This window comes from Acomys russatus, chromosome 8 (genome assembly GCF_903995435.1).
Source record: "Acomys russatus chromosome 8, mAcoRus1.1, whole genome shotgun sequence".
In the NCBI taxonomy this organism is placed as follows: Eukaryota; Metazoa; Chordata; class Mammalia; order Rodentia; family Muridae; genus Acomys; species Acomys russatus.
Genome location: NC_067144.1, coordinates 75474035 through 75491073, shown reverse-complemented (window position 1 = coordinate 75491073; position 17039 = coordinate 75474035). Strand labels below are relative to the sequence as shown.

Sequence of the window (17039 nt, the reverse complement as noted above, 5' to 3'; positions counted from 1 at the left end):
GAGAGCAGCCAGGCCCTGGTCTCCAGGGGACTTGGGTCCTAGAGAGGAAAGGAGGGGTGTCCCTGCATCTAAAGTTAATACAAAGTCCAGCTGTGGTCTACAGAGAGACAGAGAAGGCCATGGGCATGCTGAGAGTGTCTGCTGCGTACGGAGTATGAACCTGGCATTTCTCCCTACCTCCCAGACTCAGGTTCTTTGGAGTATTCTGAGTAAATATGAGTATTTTGAGTATCTGAGACTCAGTGGAGTCCTCAACTGTTTTCTCAGAGTAACCCTGAGGGGCGAGGCTGACCGCCTGATGACGGGGTTTCTGTTGTCTCTTGCAGTTTTCAGTGAAGAGCCCCACTCCAGCCTCTACTTTGTCAATGCATCGCTGCAAGAGGTAGTGTTTGCGAGCACGTCGGGGACGCTGGTGCCCTGCCCGGCTGCAGGCATCCCTCCTGTGACTCTCAGATGGTACCTAGCGACGGGCGAGGAGATCTACGATGTCCCCGGGATCCGCCACGTCCACCCCAACGGCACTCTCCAAATCTTCCCCTTCCCCCCTTCAAGCTTCAGCACCTTAATCCATGACAATACGTACTACTGCACAGCCGAAAACCCTTCAGGGAAAATTAGAAGCCAGGATGTCCACATCAAGGCTGGTGAGTGACCCTCTTCCTTGGGCCTGCTTGCATGGGAGGAGAACGGCCAGAATGGCTGGGGACCTGGGAAAACCTCATCAGCTCATGAGGACACTGCTGACGTGGATGGTTGCAACATTCCTTCACTGCTGGGTCTAAGTTTAGGAAGTACTGTTTTGTGGCCTGCAGGGGAAGGCCCCAGGGTAAAGAAGTGCCTGCCCTGCACGAGTACCTAAGTGTGTATGTTACCAGCAACATACAAATAAAAATGCCAGATGTGGCCACATCTCTGTGACCCCAACACTGTGACGGGCGGGCACAGGAGGGTCTCTATGGTTTCTGTGGCTGCTGACCTAGCTCTGCGTTCACAGAGAGGTCTTGTCTCAGGGGGATAAGTTAGGAAGTGACAGAGCAGGACCTGATGTCTTCCACTTGCCCTTTGCCATGAGTATGTGTGTGTATGTGCATATGTGTCCAAATGCTAGCTACACTCATGCTCACATGCATTCAATGGTCATTAAATCCACGTCAACTTTATTGTATTTACATAGCATGGTACTTTGACTCGTGTTTTCAGTGGCTCACACCTGCGTGTGCTTCCTCCCTTTTCCCTGCTTGTCCATTCCTTACCCCATCTGAAGGGAGGGGCGGGGAGGGAGGAAAACAAACTTGGCATAAATATGTGCCACAATGGAGACAGAGTTGATCCAATAACCTTTCTTTCCTGTTGGCATTGAAAAGGCTGTGTTCACATTCCTGGGGCGTCAAATGTGGCGGAAATGCGTTCCTCTTAACTACATGTTGTACGCTTTAAAAGCCATCATTGCTCCAAAGTCACCTCCCAGATCCTGCCTGAGGGGAAGGATTCATAGTCCTCAGGGGCTTTCTGCACAAGACATGCCATGTCATTCTTATGGTGTCAACAGTGCAAGCCCCCAGCTGGGAAAATCCTGTTAGTAAACAGAATTAGGGTTTTTTGTTTGTTTGTTTGTTTGTTTGTTTGTTTGTTTTAAAGTTTAGCTCTAAACTGCATGGGGAGGGTGACATAACAGAAGGAGTTACTGGGTGTGCTCCTGATGGCTGACTTGGTCAATGTTGGACACTTAAGAGTCATTTTCTACAGTGGGTGAGGAGGTGCAGATGAAAGATACTGGGGCATGAGCTAAGTATGTGCTGTTTGGACAGTCCACATCTGATCACTTTGGTAGACGCAATCATGCATTTAGACAGTGACTCATGTTGCCTGCTCCTCAGCACCCAAACCTCCAAAGAATGTACTTAAGAAAAGGCAGACTGCCTTTAATCAGGAGCTGGGAACATGCAATGTGTCAAGTTATTAAAATAAAGAAAACGAAATTTGGGTAGGGACCTCATAGCCTGACAAGTACAGACAAGCGAATCCCTTTGGCAGCTGAGCGTATTTGCAAGGTGCTAAGAGCATTTATTTATAGCCTGCAAAATACACCTATAGAAAGACCTGGAATTTCAGATAGTTTTCTTTGTGTGTGGATCCATGATTTCTGGCTTGGGTTTTCTGTCAGGTGGACTCATTCAGTGTTCAGTGCTCACTTGTGTTTGCGTGGGTTGAGTGTTGTAGGTGTAAGCAGTGTTGGTACATATGCACCAACTGCCTGAACACTTACACTGGTGTCCTCAGTCACTCCCCACCTTGTTTTTTAAGACAGGGCCTCTTGAGGAGCCTGAAGCTCATTGATTCACATAGGCCAGCTGGCTAGTGAGCTCCAGGTCTCTGCCTGTCTCTGTTGTCCTCTGCCCCCCAACCCCCAGCGTTGGGATTGCACAGATGTGCTACCAAGCGCAGCTTTTACATGGGTTCTCAGGCTCCCAACTCATGTCCACTCGGGCAGCAAGCGCCTTACCCACAGAGCCATCACTCGAGCCCCCTCACTTCAATATCCTCCAAATTTGTCACAGAACCAACGGCTTATGCTAGATACTAAAGGTTTTAAGGGTCTGAAGTGACACCAGTGTGCCTGGTGCCCCTTTCACATAGTTGCATGGTTGGTGTTGGTTTGATGGCGACTGACATGTCTTTTCCAGTTGGAACTTGAAACATGGACACTCATGTTTCCTCATCTTTCCTTACTTAGTTTTGCTTTCTGTTATGAACATTGTGTTTGCATTAATCCTTTGTTTCTATTCATTTAATTATTCTTCAGTGCTTGGGTACTCTTTCACATGCTGGGCCCGGGCTTTGCAACTGAGCAACCCTCCCAGTGCCACTGTGATCTTTTAGATTGTTTATTGAATGCTTGCAAATGCTGCTTCCCGGCTGTGTAAAGACAGACTCACGTGGGTCTCCAAGGGCAGATGAGGAACACGCTGTTACCTCTGTCAGTGAAGCACAGCATGGAGCTGAAGGGTTTTCTCTCATGGGGTCACCTGTGCCACCCAACGGAATCTTCCCTCTAGTCTGCTGTTGGGATTATTCTGGAATGACCCATCACAGCCTCGCTTTTTCTTTCACAGCATGGGGTTCAAATTCTCATCAATATTCACCGGTTATTTTATTTTATTTTTAAAGTTATTCTTTGAAATTTTCATGCATGTGCATAATGTTTTTGGATAATATTTGTCCCCTCCCCCATACCATTTCTCCCTCCTGTTCCTCCTGGATCCAGCCCAACACCCTCCTTCATGTTTTTTTTTTTTTTTAAATAACCCACTGAGTCCAATTACTGTTGCCTGTATATCCAATGATCAAGGGCGTCCTCTGGTGCATAGTGATCTTATCACTGGCTGTACTCTTGAGGAAAACCACTCTCCCTTCATGAGCAGCTAGCCATCAGCTGCCAGTATCTCCTCAGCTTGAGTAGTGTGATGGTTGTGACCCTCTCCCAGTCCATGCTGAAATGTTGGACATCTCGACCCTGTGCAGGTCTTATGGAGGTAACCACAGTTACAGTCCGGGTTCATGGATGCAGCAGGCCAGTCATGTTCCACCATGACACCTCTCTTGTCCTTACCATCTTTGAATGATCTTGACTCAGGCTTTAGGCACTTGAAAGTGAAGGTGTTTCTACTTACTGTGCCTCATTAACTTGGAGTAATAGATCTAATGTAAAATACTTCCTTGTCCAAAGACTGGGTGCACATGGGCCACTGCTAAGCCATTTCCTGAGAGTTGGTCAGGTCCCTGAACACTGCCCCTCTTGCTGTATTTAATGCAAACATTTTGTGTGTGCTTTTAGGAAGAAGGGTACTTTGCCAGTTTAGGAAGAATTTACCTACCTTTGATTAGTCTCGGCACTAGTTTTATATCATGTAAAACATAATTGAATGTTTAAGCAAAGATGATACTGATGTCTTGTGCGGTGTGCAGAAGGGGAACTCCTGACATTCGGAGCATTAAAACCTAGCATAAAGCTGGGGAAATCTAACAATACAAGTCTCTGACTAAGTATGTCGTGGCGTAGTACCATTTACGGGGGTGACAATGACTTAAAGATATGCACTATTAAGTATAAAGTGATATTTTCAAACTAACCAAAGCATTACAGCAGTTGATGTAACCAAGACGAGAAATAATCATCATTAAAAAATTTTTTTAAAACTTGAGACTGGAGTTAAGACATCACTGGCTGCTCTTGCACAGCACCTGGGTTCTGTTCTCAGCACCCACAATGGTGGCTCACCTACCGACTGTAACTTCAACTGATGCCTTCTTCTGACTCTGCAGCTACTGTACACACACACACACACACACACACACACACACACACACACACGGTATGCAGACATACATGCACATGAAACGCTCATACATATAAAAACATAAGTCTAAATCAATAATAATCTAAAACAAAGAAAATAAGAAAAATAAGCAGAGGCCAGTGATAGTAAAGGAACCAGAGACAAATGCTGGATGGTGGGGTCACATGTGTTCATGTTGTGTCAGCCGCAGGACTGAGCTTGGCGCTGCTTGAGGGGAGTTCCCTTGAAACACAAAGACACAAGGGTTTACTAGCCTCTTGTCTGCTGCCACGATACCTGATGCCACAGACTTTGTTTCTCGAAAAAAAGTTTATTCAGCTCACACTTTTGAGGGCTGCAAGGATGGCTACTCCTTGTGAAGGCATCTTAACCTGGTCAGAATGTAGCAGAAAATGAAAGAGGAGTTACTACACGGGCACACAAGAGACTTAAGTTGCGGGACCAGCTTTATTCTTCTCATAGCAACTTGGTTTCGTGGGAACCGGCCGGCTTCCCACAAGAGGCACATTGGTCCCTTCCGTAGGCTCTGCCATCGCTAACCCAGTCATCTTATAGTGCACCTCATTAATCTCTCAACACCTGTCATCACCATCACACCGGGGAGGAAGCTTCCAGACCATGGACCCTTAGCGGGCACACTCTCCCCCATGCACGAGTCACAGCAAATAGGTTAAAAGTAAAAGGATAGAGGAAATACCGTGGTCATCCAGACAAACCAGGGGAGGGCAACACCAGCAAGATGGCGTGGATTTACCCTTTATTCGTGGACAAGTAAGTTTTACATCCAAGAATAATACACAACTAAAGAGGTCATTTCACACGGTTGAAAAGATAAATTGATTAAGACGGCACGGCTAGCATCATTTTATGCACCAGATAACAGAACATCAAAGAATGCAGTGTGCAAATTGGCGCGACGTCAGTGAGAAGAAGGCAAATCAGAATTACAGCTGAGGAGCTCCGTGCCCCTCTCTGCTCATAATCGATAAAAGCAGAAACAGAACAAACAGGAATAAAGAGCCCTCGGACGCGATCACTGGTCACCTTGGTCAGCTCATAATAGCACGCGTGCCTTCTCTTCCAGGGGTACACAGGCATTTGCTGCAGCACACAATACATCTCAGATGTCCCTTAAATCAAGTCACATGATGCATGCCATTTGAGTGCAGTGGAATTAAATTAGAAAGTTATAACAAGTCTCTGTGAACTGACCAAATATTTGGGTGTTAAGTACCTTTCCAAATGATATGCATCTTATGGCTAGAGAGACAGCTCAAGGGCCAAGAGAGTTTGGCTCCCAGAAAAATGTCAGGTGGCTCACAACTACTCCTCTTCTGACCTCTGTGGGTACCCACATATGAGTTTATAGAAACGTATTCACACATAAGAAACAACAAGCAAAGCAGGGGTAAGTTGGAGGATAGGGGTGGGGTGATGCTGCTTTGATGCTCTCCTGGGCTTGCAGGAGCTTTGATTACCTCCATGTGACCTGTACCATGCTTTGGAAAGAGAATGGGCTCACAAGGCCCCGTCCCTCCCGAGAATCTGCTGGCAGTTAACAGCTGTTGAGGGAGGGACATTGTCTTGAGTACCGAAACCACGAGTAAGAGGCTCATGTTTCTGCAATAACATCTCACATTCCTGTCAGCAACCTAGATGGACCTCACTGGGTCACTGAAGAAATAAAATATACATGAATGTGAAAGGAGATGGGATGGGTTGAAGAGAACAAGAGAGGCTAACATGGTGGATAGGGTCAGAATGCACCATGTGTCATATGAAAATGTCATAGTGAGACCTATTACGATGTCACATTACTACAAGTCTTACAAAAATAATTGGGGGAATCTTATCAAAGCAATGCACAGGGCACAGTGGATAGTTCTGAGCACTTAGGACGTTACATAGAAAGAGAGGTTCCAAATGGTGGTCTCATTTTATACCTAAGTATAAAGAAGAAACTAAAAGTATACCAGAGAGAAAACAAAGGTCAGAGAGAATAACCCAGAAACACTAGAGGATTCCATGGAATTAGAAATGAGATCTTTAAAAAAAGTTGATAAAATTTACACACTGCTGGTCAGATGGAAAAAGGAAAAAGAGAGAGGGCTCGGCGCCCGAATCAGGAGCGAGAGGGATGACTTCTCTACACTAGGAAGGACATGACGTGTTTTAGAACTGTTAGAATGATACGTGAATATTAAAACAAATATATATATACACGTATGTAAGCTTGACAGCATATATGAAATGATCACTCTGGCCAAAGACTCAGAATCTCAAAACTCACTCAAGAATTAATTGAATTTGTAACAAATATTTCCTATGATAAAACTCTGTGGATCATATAGATTTACTTTGACTTCAATAAACGTTTATGACAGAAATAATAAAAATTCTAAGGTGAATATTCCAGGAAATTGAATAAGAATTAATATTTTTTCAAACCATTTTAGGCTAACATTATGCTGATCCTAAACATGACACAGGTATTATGAAAAGAGAAAACTATAATCAGGTGTTTCTTGATCAAGTGTTGATATAAAATTCCTCAAACCTTTAACAACTTGAATTGAATAACATAGAAGAAGAATATGCCATGTCCACGCAGGGAGCATGAACACAAGAATGGCCCCAGACTTGAAAAATGATTAGTAAATTCACTCTATTGACATATTAAAAGTGAAAAAAAAAAGAGATAACGTCAAGTGATACAGAAAATTATTAGCAAGTCCCACATCTTATGATCATGAAGCAGAAATCCCAGACAAATTTCTCATTCTAGCAAAGGCAGAAATCCAGGTGTGTTTAACACCAGAAATGATGGCCAGGGAGTAAGTAAATGCTTTTCCAGAAGTCAGGAGCAATAGCAGCGTCTACTCTGGCTCTTTCTACTCAGAACTGCATTCGAAGTTGTAACCAGGACAGTGTGACAAGAAAAAGAAATAAAATGTTGCAAAGACAGAAGTTTAGGGTGGGGACCCAGCTCAGTAATCAAAGAGCTTACTGTGCAGTTCTGGAGACAGGTGTTGGGATCCCTGCCGCGTGCCCAGTGGGTGCGGTGGCCACTTGCTACTCAACTGGGAAGCAGAAGTGGGATCTCCGCAGCAAGCTGAGTCAGTGAGTTCTGGACCCATGCAGGGACCCTCCCTCTATCAATAAGATAGGAAGTGATTGAGAAACACTCCAGACGTCAAGCCAGGTGTCCACATGCCTGTACACACACACACATATACGCCAAATGCCAACATACAATGCGCCTTCCGCCCCCTCAAATTAAAAACAACTCATAGTTCTTTGCTAATATAATTTTATGATTGTAGAAAATCTGATATGAAGTATTTTTTAAAACTGTGGGGACTAATAAGTGGGCTTATGAAAACCATGATATTCAGCTCAACACTTACAAACTTAAGGATACATGCCCAGTTATTAGACAGTTTAAAAGTACTATTTACAATAAAATCAAAACCAGGAAATTCTTAGGAATAAATATCACCCCAAACTGAAAGAACATTATGCACAATTACAAAAGCCTGCAACAACTAAAGGAGACAGAAATTAAAGGAGAATTAAAGGGCGAATACAATTTTCCCATGAGCTGGAGTTTGGTTTTAAGGTGTCGCCTCTTTCTAAAATGTCTGTGAATTCACGAGAAGCTAAGAAGCCCAGAAGGCTTTTGAAAAACAAAAATCAGCATTTGCTTCTAAAACACATAGAGAAATATAAAGGGCAGAGAATGGCAAAAATCTTAGAAAATGAACAACTACTCAGGACAGCAAACGCCATTCATTTTAATATTTATTGTAAGAATAATGACTATAAACATAAGTTGTACAGCAGAATGAAGTTCATATCCAAACATAAAAGGATATCAAAAAGTGACAAAAGATGCCCAGATAATTGAATAGATAATGGACAGTTGTCTCAATAAAATGAGGCTGATAAAATTGTATATCCATACATTAAAAATTAAGGTAGATTCAGGCCTTAAACATATATGTTCAAACGAACTCAAAGTGATCCCTGCATCTAAACATCAGGCAGCAGTTATGAAAATCACTGGATAGAGATGGCAGGAAATCCATGAGGTCTTGTGTGAAATATTTCTTAGAAGTGACATTACCTATTACATAATCTGTAACAGAACAAATCACTACTTTGGGTTCTATCAGAATTTAAAATTTCTGTTTCACTATAGATAATGATAGATAATGTTAGGGGCATGAACGCTAAACCTTAGCCTGGAAGAAACAATTTCTCCAGCACCCAAAGATCTATCTATCTATCTATCTATCTATCTATCTATCTATCTATCTATCTATCATCTATCTATTTTATGTATGAGTGCTCTATCTGCATGTACACCTGCAGGCTAGAAGAGGGCATCAGATCACATTATAGATGGTTGTGAGCCACCATGTGGTTGCTGGGAATTGCACTCATTACCTCTGGAAGAGCAGGCAGTGCTCTTAACCACTGAGCCATCTCTCCGGGACTAGAAGGAACCATTTCCAAGGCATATTTTGTTAGATCATTATTGTTGCCTAACGTAATAAAATACAAAAACAAGAAAAGGCAGATTAGAAAGGTGAAGATGGAGAAAATACACAGAGATAAAGGAGCACGTGGTGAGGGCGTGGAGTCTCTCTCCACGCAAGGTTGGGCTTCTAGCTGCTCTCCCTTGGCATCCCTGGAGGCTGCATCTCCATGCCCCACCTGGTGACCTTTGCTGTCCCTCTGACCCCTGGTACCTTGAGCCACAGCTGCCTCCCTTTTCCCAGATGGCTGCATAGTCACTGTCCTAGCAAGGAGGTTGGGGATGTCCTAGTGCTCCTGCTGGGCAGCCGCACGGTGGAGGAGACCGGCTTTCCCATCAGGAGCTGGACACATGGTTAGGCCAGCAGCTAGTGCTGTCAGGGTAGGGGGCCTCACAGTTGGCGCAGAGTGCTCACTGTGGGACAAGGGCCCCTCTTTGCCTTGTGATTGTCCCTCTGTCCTCAGGAGTATGTCATTAAGTAACAAATAAAAACAAGATGAGAGAAAGGCCACAAAGAAAGACAATTGTACATCTTAAAATCTTTATATTTTAAAAATATTGATTTCACCTAGATTCATCAGTCCGTATGAGTGAGTGTGTGTGTGTGTGTATGTGTGTGTGTGTATATATGTGTGTGTGTGTATGTGTGTGTGTGTGTGTATGTGTGTGTGTGTATGTGTGTGTGTGTGTATATGTGTGTGTGTATGTGTGTGTGTGTGTGTGTGTGTGTGTGGGTGTGTGTGTGTGTGTGTGTGTGTGTGTGTGTGCCGGTGCCTGTGGAGGCCAGAAGAGGCCAGCAGATTCTCTAGAACTGGAGCTACAAGTGTGAGCTCCCATGTGGGTGCTGGGAACTGAACCCAAGTCCTCTGGAAGAGCAGCCAGTGTGCCTAACAGCTGATCCATCTCTCCAGCCCTTATATTTTAATATCTTTTAACTGAAGCAAAAATTTCATTTTTCTCTTTGCCCTAGAAATTGTATAGATGACCTTGATCAAACCTTAAATATGTTAATTCTCACAGTAAAACAGGAATTTTTTTAAAACAAAAGAAAGCGTTTAGTTGAGGGCTTGCTTAGTTTTAGAGTGTGAGTCTGTAGCCATCATGGCAGGAAGCATAACAACATGCAGGCATGACACTGGTGTGGTGGGTGAAAATTTACATCTGAGCCCCCTTTTTTCCCATTCTGATGTGTTTTGAATCACATTTTTAGTTTTTTATTTTGGTGTGCATTAATAGGAGGGCTCCCCTTATCTGAAGAATAAGAAGAAGGGACAGGAATGAGGGAGGATGGGACTGGGAGGAGAAAAGGGAGGGGGCTATGATTGGGATGTAAAGTGTGTGTGTGTGTGTGTGTGTGTGTGTGTGTGTGTGTGTTATTTTAAATCATGTTTCAAAGGGGTGCTGCCTGCTAGATACGTATGTCAGCAGTGAAGGGAGAGACGCGCCCAGCTACACCTCTCTGCTTCTCTCGCTCGGGAAGTAGTCCTGGTTTGTCCTTGGGTAGTCACTGCAGTCTCTCCCTCTCACCCCGAACTCACACCTCATATGGCTAATGGAGGAAGACCTGAGTGGCTGCTGCGGAGGTGTGGATGCGCCTGGTCCAGATCTGCAGCATCTGTACTAGCTACTCTGAGCTTGGACCTGCAGCCTCTGGAGGACTGCTTGGTGACTGGAGGACTGCTTGGGGACTGAAGGACCACTTGGGGACTGGAGAACTGCTTGATGACTGACTGGAGGACCGCTTGGTGACTGACTGGAGGACTGCTTGGTGACTGACTGGAGGACTGCTTGGTGACTGACTGGAGGATCGCTTGGTGACTGACTGGAGGACCGCTTGGTGACTGAAGGGCCGCTTGGTGACTGGGGGACCGCTTGGTGCTGACTGGAGGACTGCTTGGTGCTGACTGGAGGACTGCTTGGTGACTGGCACCGTGGCATGCAAGCAAGACTGGAGTCCTGAGAGCATCATTGCTGGGCCAGCACGGAGCCTTTGCTGGGACCTACTCTGTACAAATGTGGGAGGTGTCCTGGGCTGCAAAGGGGGTGGGAGAGGGACTCCATTGACGAGCCACACTTCTGTACATGTCTTCTCTGAACCCCTGTATCCCACTCCCTCAGCTTTTCCTGGGTCACTTCCCTAACCCTAAACCTCTCCTTTTAGGGAGAACCCAAACTACAACACTTAGGTATCCACAGAATTGGCTTCCCAGGTTCACTGGAGCTGGCACAGGGTCATAGATACTGAGGGATGACTGTATTCACTGATTGAGCATTTGCTATGTGCTTGTGTCAGAAATATCTATAATGGTGTACATGTGCAAGCGTATACATGTGTGTATGTGCATGTGTGATTATGTGTATGTGCGTGTATGTGTACTTGTGCATGTGTATATGTGTGTGTATGCGTGCGCATGTGTGCCTGCATTCATGAGGTTTTATGCACATGGATGCCCTTGAGGGTAGAGATCAGAGGTGAATGTTATATGTTTCAGTTGTTTTCTAAGTTATTTTTGGAGACAGAGTCCCTCACTGAACTGACTTTGTGAGGCTGACTGCCAGTGAGCTCTGGGCATCTTCTGTCTCCTTGTCCCCAGCACTACTTAATTTATATCTGGGTGCTGCAGATCTGAACTCAGGTACTTAGATGTACCCTGCAGGCATTCCTGAGGCATCCCCAGCCCCTGTGATGGCTTTTGCATGGATCTTAGAATGAATGGTGTGTGTGTGTGTGTGTGTGTGTGTGTGTGTGTGTGTGTGTGTGTGTGTGTGTATTGGACACAAGGTGTTAGTGAACCAAGTGGCAACAACGCTTTAGAATCTGGAGCTGAACTAAAGCAGAGAGGAGCGAAAGTCACAGACGTTTAAAATCCTGACTCTCATGGTAGCTCTTTGCACTAGAGCTGGCCCGTGGGTCATTAAAGAAGAGAAGTCACTCCACAGTGTGTATAGCTTCCTGAGGATGAAGGGCCTCCCAGGAGCTGGGCCGTGGCTGGTATCATGAAATAGGCTGCAGTTGGCTACCATGTACCCTGTGGCCCTGAAGCTCAGGCCTAGGGAACCACCTTGCATAGTATGATGGCTAGGTTTCTGTCAACTTGACACAGACTGTTGTCATCTGAGAGGAGGAACCCTCACTTGAGAACGTTCCTCCATAAGATCCAGCTATAGGTTATTTTCCTAATTAGTGACTGACAGGGGAGGGCCCAGGCCTTCGTGGGCGGTGCCATCCCTGAGCAACTGGTCCTAGGTACTATAGCAAAGCGGGATGAGGACACACTAAGCAGAGCCCCACACCCACCCTCACCCCCACCTCACCCACTCACACCCACCCCACCCCACCCCCATGGCCTCTGCATCAGCTCCTGCCTCCAGGTTCCAGCCTGCCTGAGTTTCTGTCTTGGCTTCGTTCAGTAATGGTCTACCACACGGAGGTATAATCCAAATTACACCTTTTCCTCCAAGCTGCTTTGGCCATGTCATTTCATCACAGCAACAGGAACCCTAGCTAGGACAGAAGGTGGGACTAGGACCATGGGCACTGCTGTGGCAGGCCTAACCATGTGTTTTTGGACGGTCGTGAGAGGACTTTGGAACTTTGGACTGGCAGAGCCCTTGCGTGGTCAAGCCCTGATGAGAAGGTCTGTGGGAGTGTGGAAGATGAGAACGTGGGGGAGATTCAGCGGATGGCGTCCCGGCTTGTGGCGCTCCAGAGGGAAGTTTGAGAGCCACAGAAGGACCATTGCGGCCATTGCATCATTTGAGATAAGAATCTGCTTCTGGTCAGCTGGGTCTGAGGAGTCAGCTGTGATTAACAAGAGCCAAGCATCGTTGAAGAGAAACTGTTTCGTTACTGGAACACTCAGTGCTGGTCAGCGGGAGCTGAGAAAACAGCAGCGATTAAGAAGGGACCAGCATCACTGAGGTGAAGTCTTCTGGGAAGTGTTTCCGCAGGGTCAGCACACAGAAGCTGTGTTCCAGAAGTGGCCAAGGGTGTACCTCGTGCTGCCAGCCACACTTGGTAGTGTAAGAGTCACCCAGGTGGGGCCCGGCACTGTGAGAGGCCAGGGGAGGCCATGGGTGAAGGTGCAGCCTCAGTCATAGTTGAAAGCCCAGAATTAAAGGAACCACACAGAGAAACTGAGGCTTGGCACCATGAAGACAGGCCATTGGCAAAAGTGCAGCCCAGGTGCAACAGAAACCCCAGGAGTTCGGAGATGCCGGAACCATGGCATGGCCGCCAAGAACAGCAGTAACAGTGGAGGGGAGGCTGCCTGGAAGAGAAGCTGTGTGTGCCAAAGTGGGTGGAGCCTTGGGACACGAGATTATGAATGAATCCCAGACACCGGACAGTGAGTTATTCACACTGCCGGAGTTTGGCTTCGCTTTGATTTGATTTGATTGTGACTGTGCCCTGGTTTTTTTCCTCTTGAAGTAAGAAAGTGTTTAATTTATTTTTGACTTTATAGGAGCCCATAGTTGAGAGACTTTACACTTTTAAAAAGGAGATTTTTTTTTTTTTAAGTTTTACAGAGACTTTAGATTTTAAAAGAGAACACTTTTAAATGGTTTGAATTTGTAAGGCTGTGGAACATTTTCAGTCTGTAGAAGTGTTTTATATTGTGACTTTTTTTTTTATTAGCGAGGCTGAGCAGAGAAGGAAAGGTTGTGGCTTAACAACAATGTGTATGTGTGTCAAGTCGACAAGGGGTTAGTTGTGCTGGCTAGATTCACGTGAACCTGACACAAACTACAGACATCTGAGAGGAGACACTGCAATTAAGAAAATGCAGGCTGTAGGTGCAAGTCTGTAGAGAATTTTCTTAATTAGTGATTGGTGGGGGAGGGTCCAGCCCATTGTGGGTGGGGTCATCCCTGGGCTGGTGGTCCTCAGTTCTATAAGAAAGCAGGCTGAGCAAGCCATGGGGAGCAAGGCAGTAAATAGCATTCCTCCATGGCCTCTGCGTCAGCTCCTGCCTCCAGGTTCCTGACCTGCTTGAGTTCCTGCCCTGACTTCCTTCAGTGATGGACTACAGTGTGGAAGTGTAAGCCAAGTAAACCCATTCCTCTCCAAGTTGCTTTGATCGTGGTGTTCCATCATAGCAACAGTAACCCTAGTTATGATAAGCAGGCTGTGGAGATGCTGCCTGTATCTCTGTGGTAGCATTTTCACTTTCCTCGCGACATGGGGATTAGCTTCCTAGACTTGATTTCTGATAAACATCACCATGTGTGAGGTATGAAATATGAGGTGAGGTGTGAGGTGGTGTGAAGTGTGAGGAGGTGTGATGCATGAGGTGAGAGGAGGCATGAGGTGTGAGGAAGTGGGAAGTGAGAGGTGTGAGGCATGAGAAGTGAGGTGTGAAGTGGTGTGAAGTGAGAGGTGTGAGGCAGGAGGAGGCACGAGGTGGCATGAGGTATGAAATGGTGTGAGACATGGATAGCATGAGGCGTGAGGTATGAGGAGGTATGAGGTGAGAGGCTAAGTGTCCTGGAGGTTTTAGAAAGTTGCCTGATTCACAGCAGCACATGAGACACAGACCTAGCAGGCTCTCAGGAGCCTGAGCCTCACTCTGCTTGTGGCCCATCCCCCCTTTTCTCTTCTATCCTCACCCTATTTTCTCCTCTGTCTGATGTTCTCTTGATGCCTGAGTTCTCAGTCATTGCTGAGTCAGCCATTCTCTCTTCTCTGTGGTTCCTTTCCGAGGTGGGGATGGGACCTTAGCTCTCCCTGGCTCCAGGCATTTGCTTACACAGAGGCACCCCTTCCCTGCCACGTGATGCCTACGAGGACAAGCCTTTGGGTTCCCCATTGTGCCCCATGGACCTCTCATGGCAGACACAAGCTTGATATGCTACCTAGAGCCCCCAGGTCACACCACACTCAGGGCAGGGGCAGGATCTCAGAAGAGTCCTCAAGCTGGAAGGATCCCTTTGGTTGAGATAGGAATGAAGAGATTCTCCAAGATGAGAAAAAAAAGAAATCAGACACGAATGTTAAAATGAGAACCGAGGCTTTCAAGATAGAGTAAAATGTTGATATGGGGAGGGGGCGGGTGAGGAGGACCAGGAGCGATAAGGGCGGGAGGGAAATAAAGGGGGGTGGGGCAGAGAATAAGGGAAAAGAGGATGCATTAATATGCTTGGACCCTTGAAGAACAAACTGTAAAATAAAATGATTGAGAGGCAGCAGTGTCGTAAATGCAGTGTCTTCTGTGAAGACACCCAGCATGTCACTGCTGGCTGCCCCAGGCAGTCTCCTAATCAGAGGCCATGCCCTCAGCCCATTGGACACTCTCTTGGGAGCATCCCTCTCTTTGATGGGGTGTTAGCCTACCTAGAAATCATTCTCATGACCATTTTTTCCTTGGTCCATGTTTGTCCACTTAGTGACATCATTCGAGGGAGCTGACTGACGGACAGACAGAGGTTTCATTGCCAAGCTAGAAAACTGTAGGCTCAGAACGAAGACTAGGACAATGTCCTCGCCATTGTGCCTGTTTTAAAACTTGGGGAATAAAGTTGGCGCAGAGAGGAATAATTTGAGCAGAGTTTATCATTAACTCATTACCCTGGGGACAGAAATTGGGTCCATCTCCAGCTGTTGGGCAGGTGGGTTCACCTAGGCTGCTCAGCAGACACAAACCTGCCTCAGCGGCCACCTTGTCCTAGGCAGGTGCTTGGTGCAGGCAGCGCTGGGGCCTTCTTCCGCCCTGCAGGCAACGGCGGGCAGGACAAAGATTTGAACCCAGGCAGTTGGGCATGCTGAGTAGGCACTGGGCACCCCATGAGCTCTAATGTGCCAAATGTGAATAGAAGTCCGTCTGGACTCTTTCTGGAATATTCCCATTATCAGGAGTATTTGGACAGTTATCAGAACACTGGCGGCTTTCCACCCAGGTTTTAAACATCTGGGAAAGGTTCATGTCTAAGAATTATTTTCCTTGTTATATTATTTTCAAGGCTTCCCCTTTCTTTCTCTCACCTGTGTGTGTGAGATGATGGAGGGGGAGGGGGAGGGGAGGGGTGGAGCCTCCACATTCATCCGTGTGAGGGCAGGTGTGCCCGTGTGCCGTGGTGTAGAGGTCAGAGGGCACCAGCTCTGCGTGTCAGTCCTTACTGCCCACTTTGCTTGAGGTGGGTCCGTCATTTTGTCACCGTACACATCAGGCTAACCAGCCTGTGAGGTTCCGGGGATCCTTCTGCCTCCCATCTGCCCTTGGGAGCACTGGGGCCACAGCTGTTTTGACAGCTGTACCTGGGCTCTGGGAATTTGAACTCAGCTCTTTGTAGCTGCACAACAAGCCTTTCCCCCACCGTGGTTTCCCCATCCTGGATGCCTTGAGTTTTGTGTCCATTTACTAACAGAGTTATTCCTTACTGTCGCTTGGTCTGCGAGGACTCAGGGAAGCTAGAGCCCTGCCCTCCTCTTCCATCTTGCCTTCTGATGCCACAGAGGGCTGGTCCAGCGTCTCAGGTTAGACTCCGTCCTTCAGAGCAGGGTGCAGTGTGTTGCTAATGAAGCAGTTGTTTAACTGGGCCATGAGAGACAGATGGCTACGTTTGCCGATTCCCTCCCAGGGTCCGTGCGACGCGAGTGCCATCTGTGTGCCACGCTCTGTGCCTTAGAACGTCTTGGCGGGGAATGGGTTTATTGTCTAAGCATCTGACCAAGCGTGCTCTTTCTGCCTTCCAGTTTTACGGGAGCCCTATACAGTGCGTGTGGAGGACCAGAAAACCATGAGAGGCAATGTTGCGGTGTTCAAGTGCATTATCCCCTCCTCGGTGGAGGCGTACGTCACTGTCGTCTCATGGGAGAAAGACACGGTTTCACTTGTCTCAGGTAGGCCGAACATCGCTGCCCGTCATAAGGCTGCCCAACGTAGGAACTGGGCCTCCGTTTCTGTGTGACGTGAGGAAGAATACCTCTGTTGATTATGTCAAAGGATGGGTTTACCTTGGTCGACTCCATATTATAAATAACCCTGGTGGCGTGCATTGCGTGGGGTCGCCATAGCTGCTTGTCTATGGTGGTCTCATCCCCCTACTCACTGCAGAATTGACCAATAAAGGGACATAAGTTACATGTACTATTAACTGTTAACACAGCCCTAACTTTTATGGGAAACTGTGGTTTTTATTTC

At 46.6% G+C, this 17039-nt stretch overlaps 1 protein-coding gene and 1 pseudogene across 1 annotated transcript in view; both read left to right on the top strand.

The window, feature by feature from the left end:
- Nucleotides 1-17039, top strand: part of LOC127192954 (40S ribosomal protein S19-like) — an 877505-nt pseudogene that overhangs the window by 366872 nt on the left and 493594 nt on the right.
- Dscam (DS cell adhesion molecule) overlaps nucleotides 1-17039 on the top strand; it is a 574658-nt gene that overhangs the window by 106782 nt on the left and 450837 nt on the right. The window contains exons 3-4 of the mRNA XM_051150389.1: nucleotides 327-644; nucleotides 16592-16738. Of these exons, the coding sequence (XP_051006346.1) occupies nucleotides 327-644; nucleotides 16592-16738 (465 nt within the window). The remainder of the gene's footprint in view (nucleotides 1-326; nucleotides 645-16591; nucleotides 16739-17039) is intronic.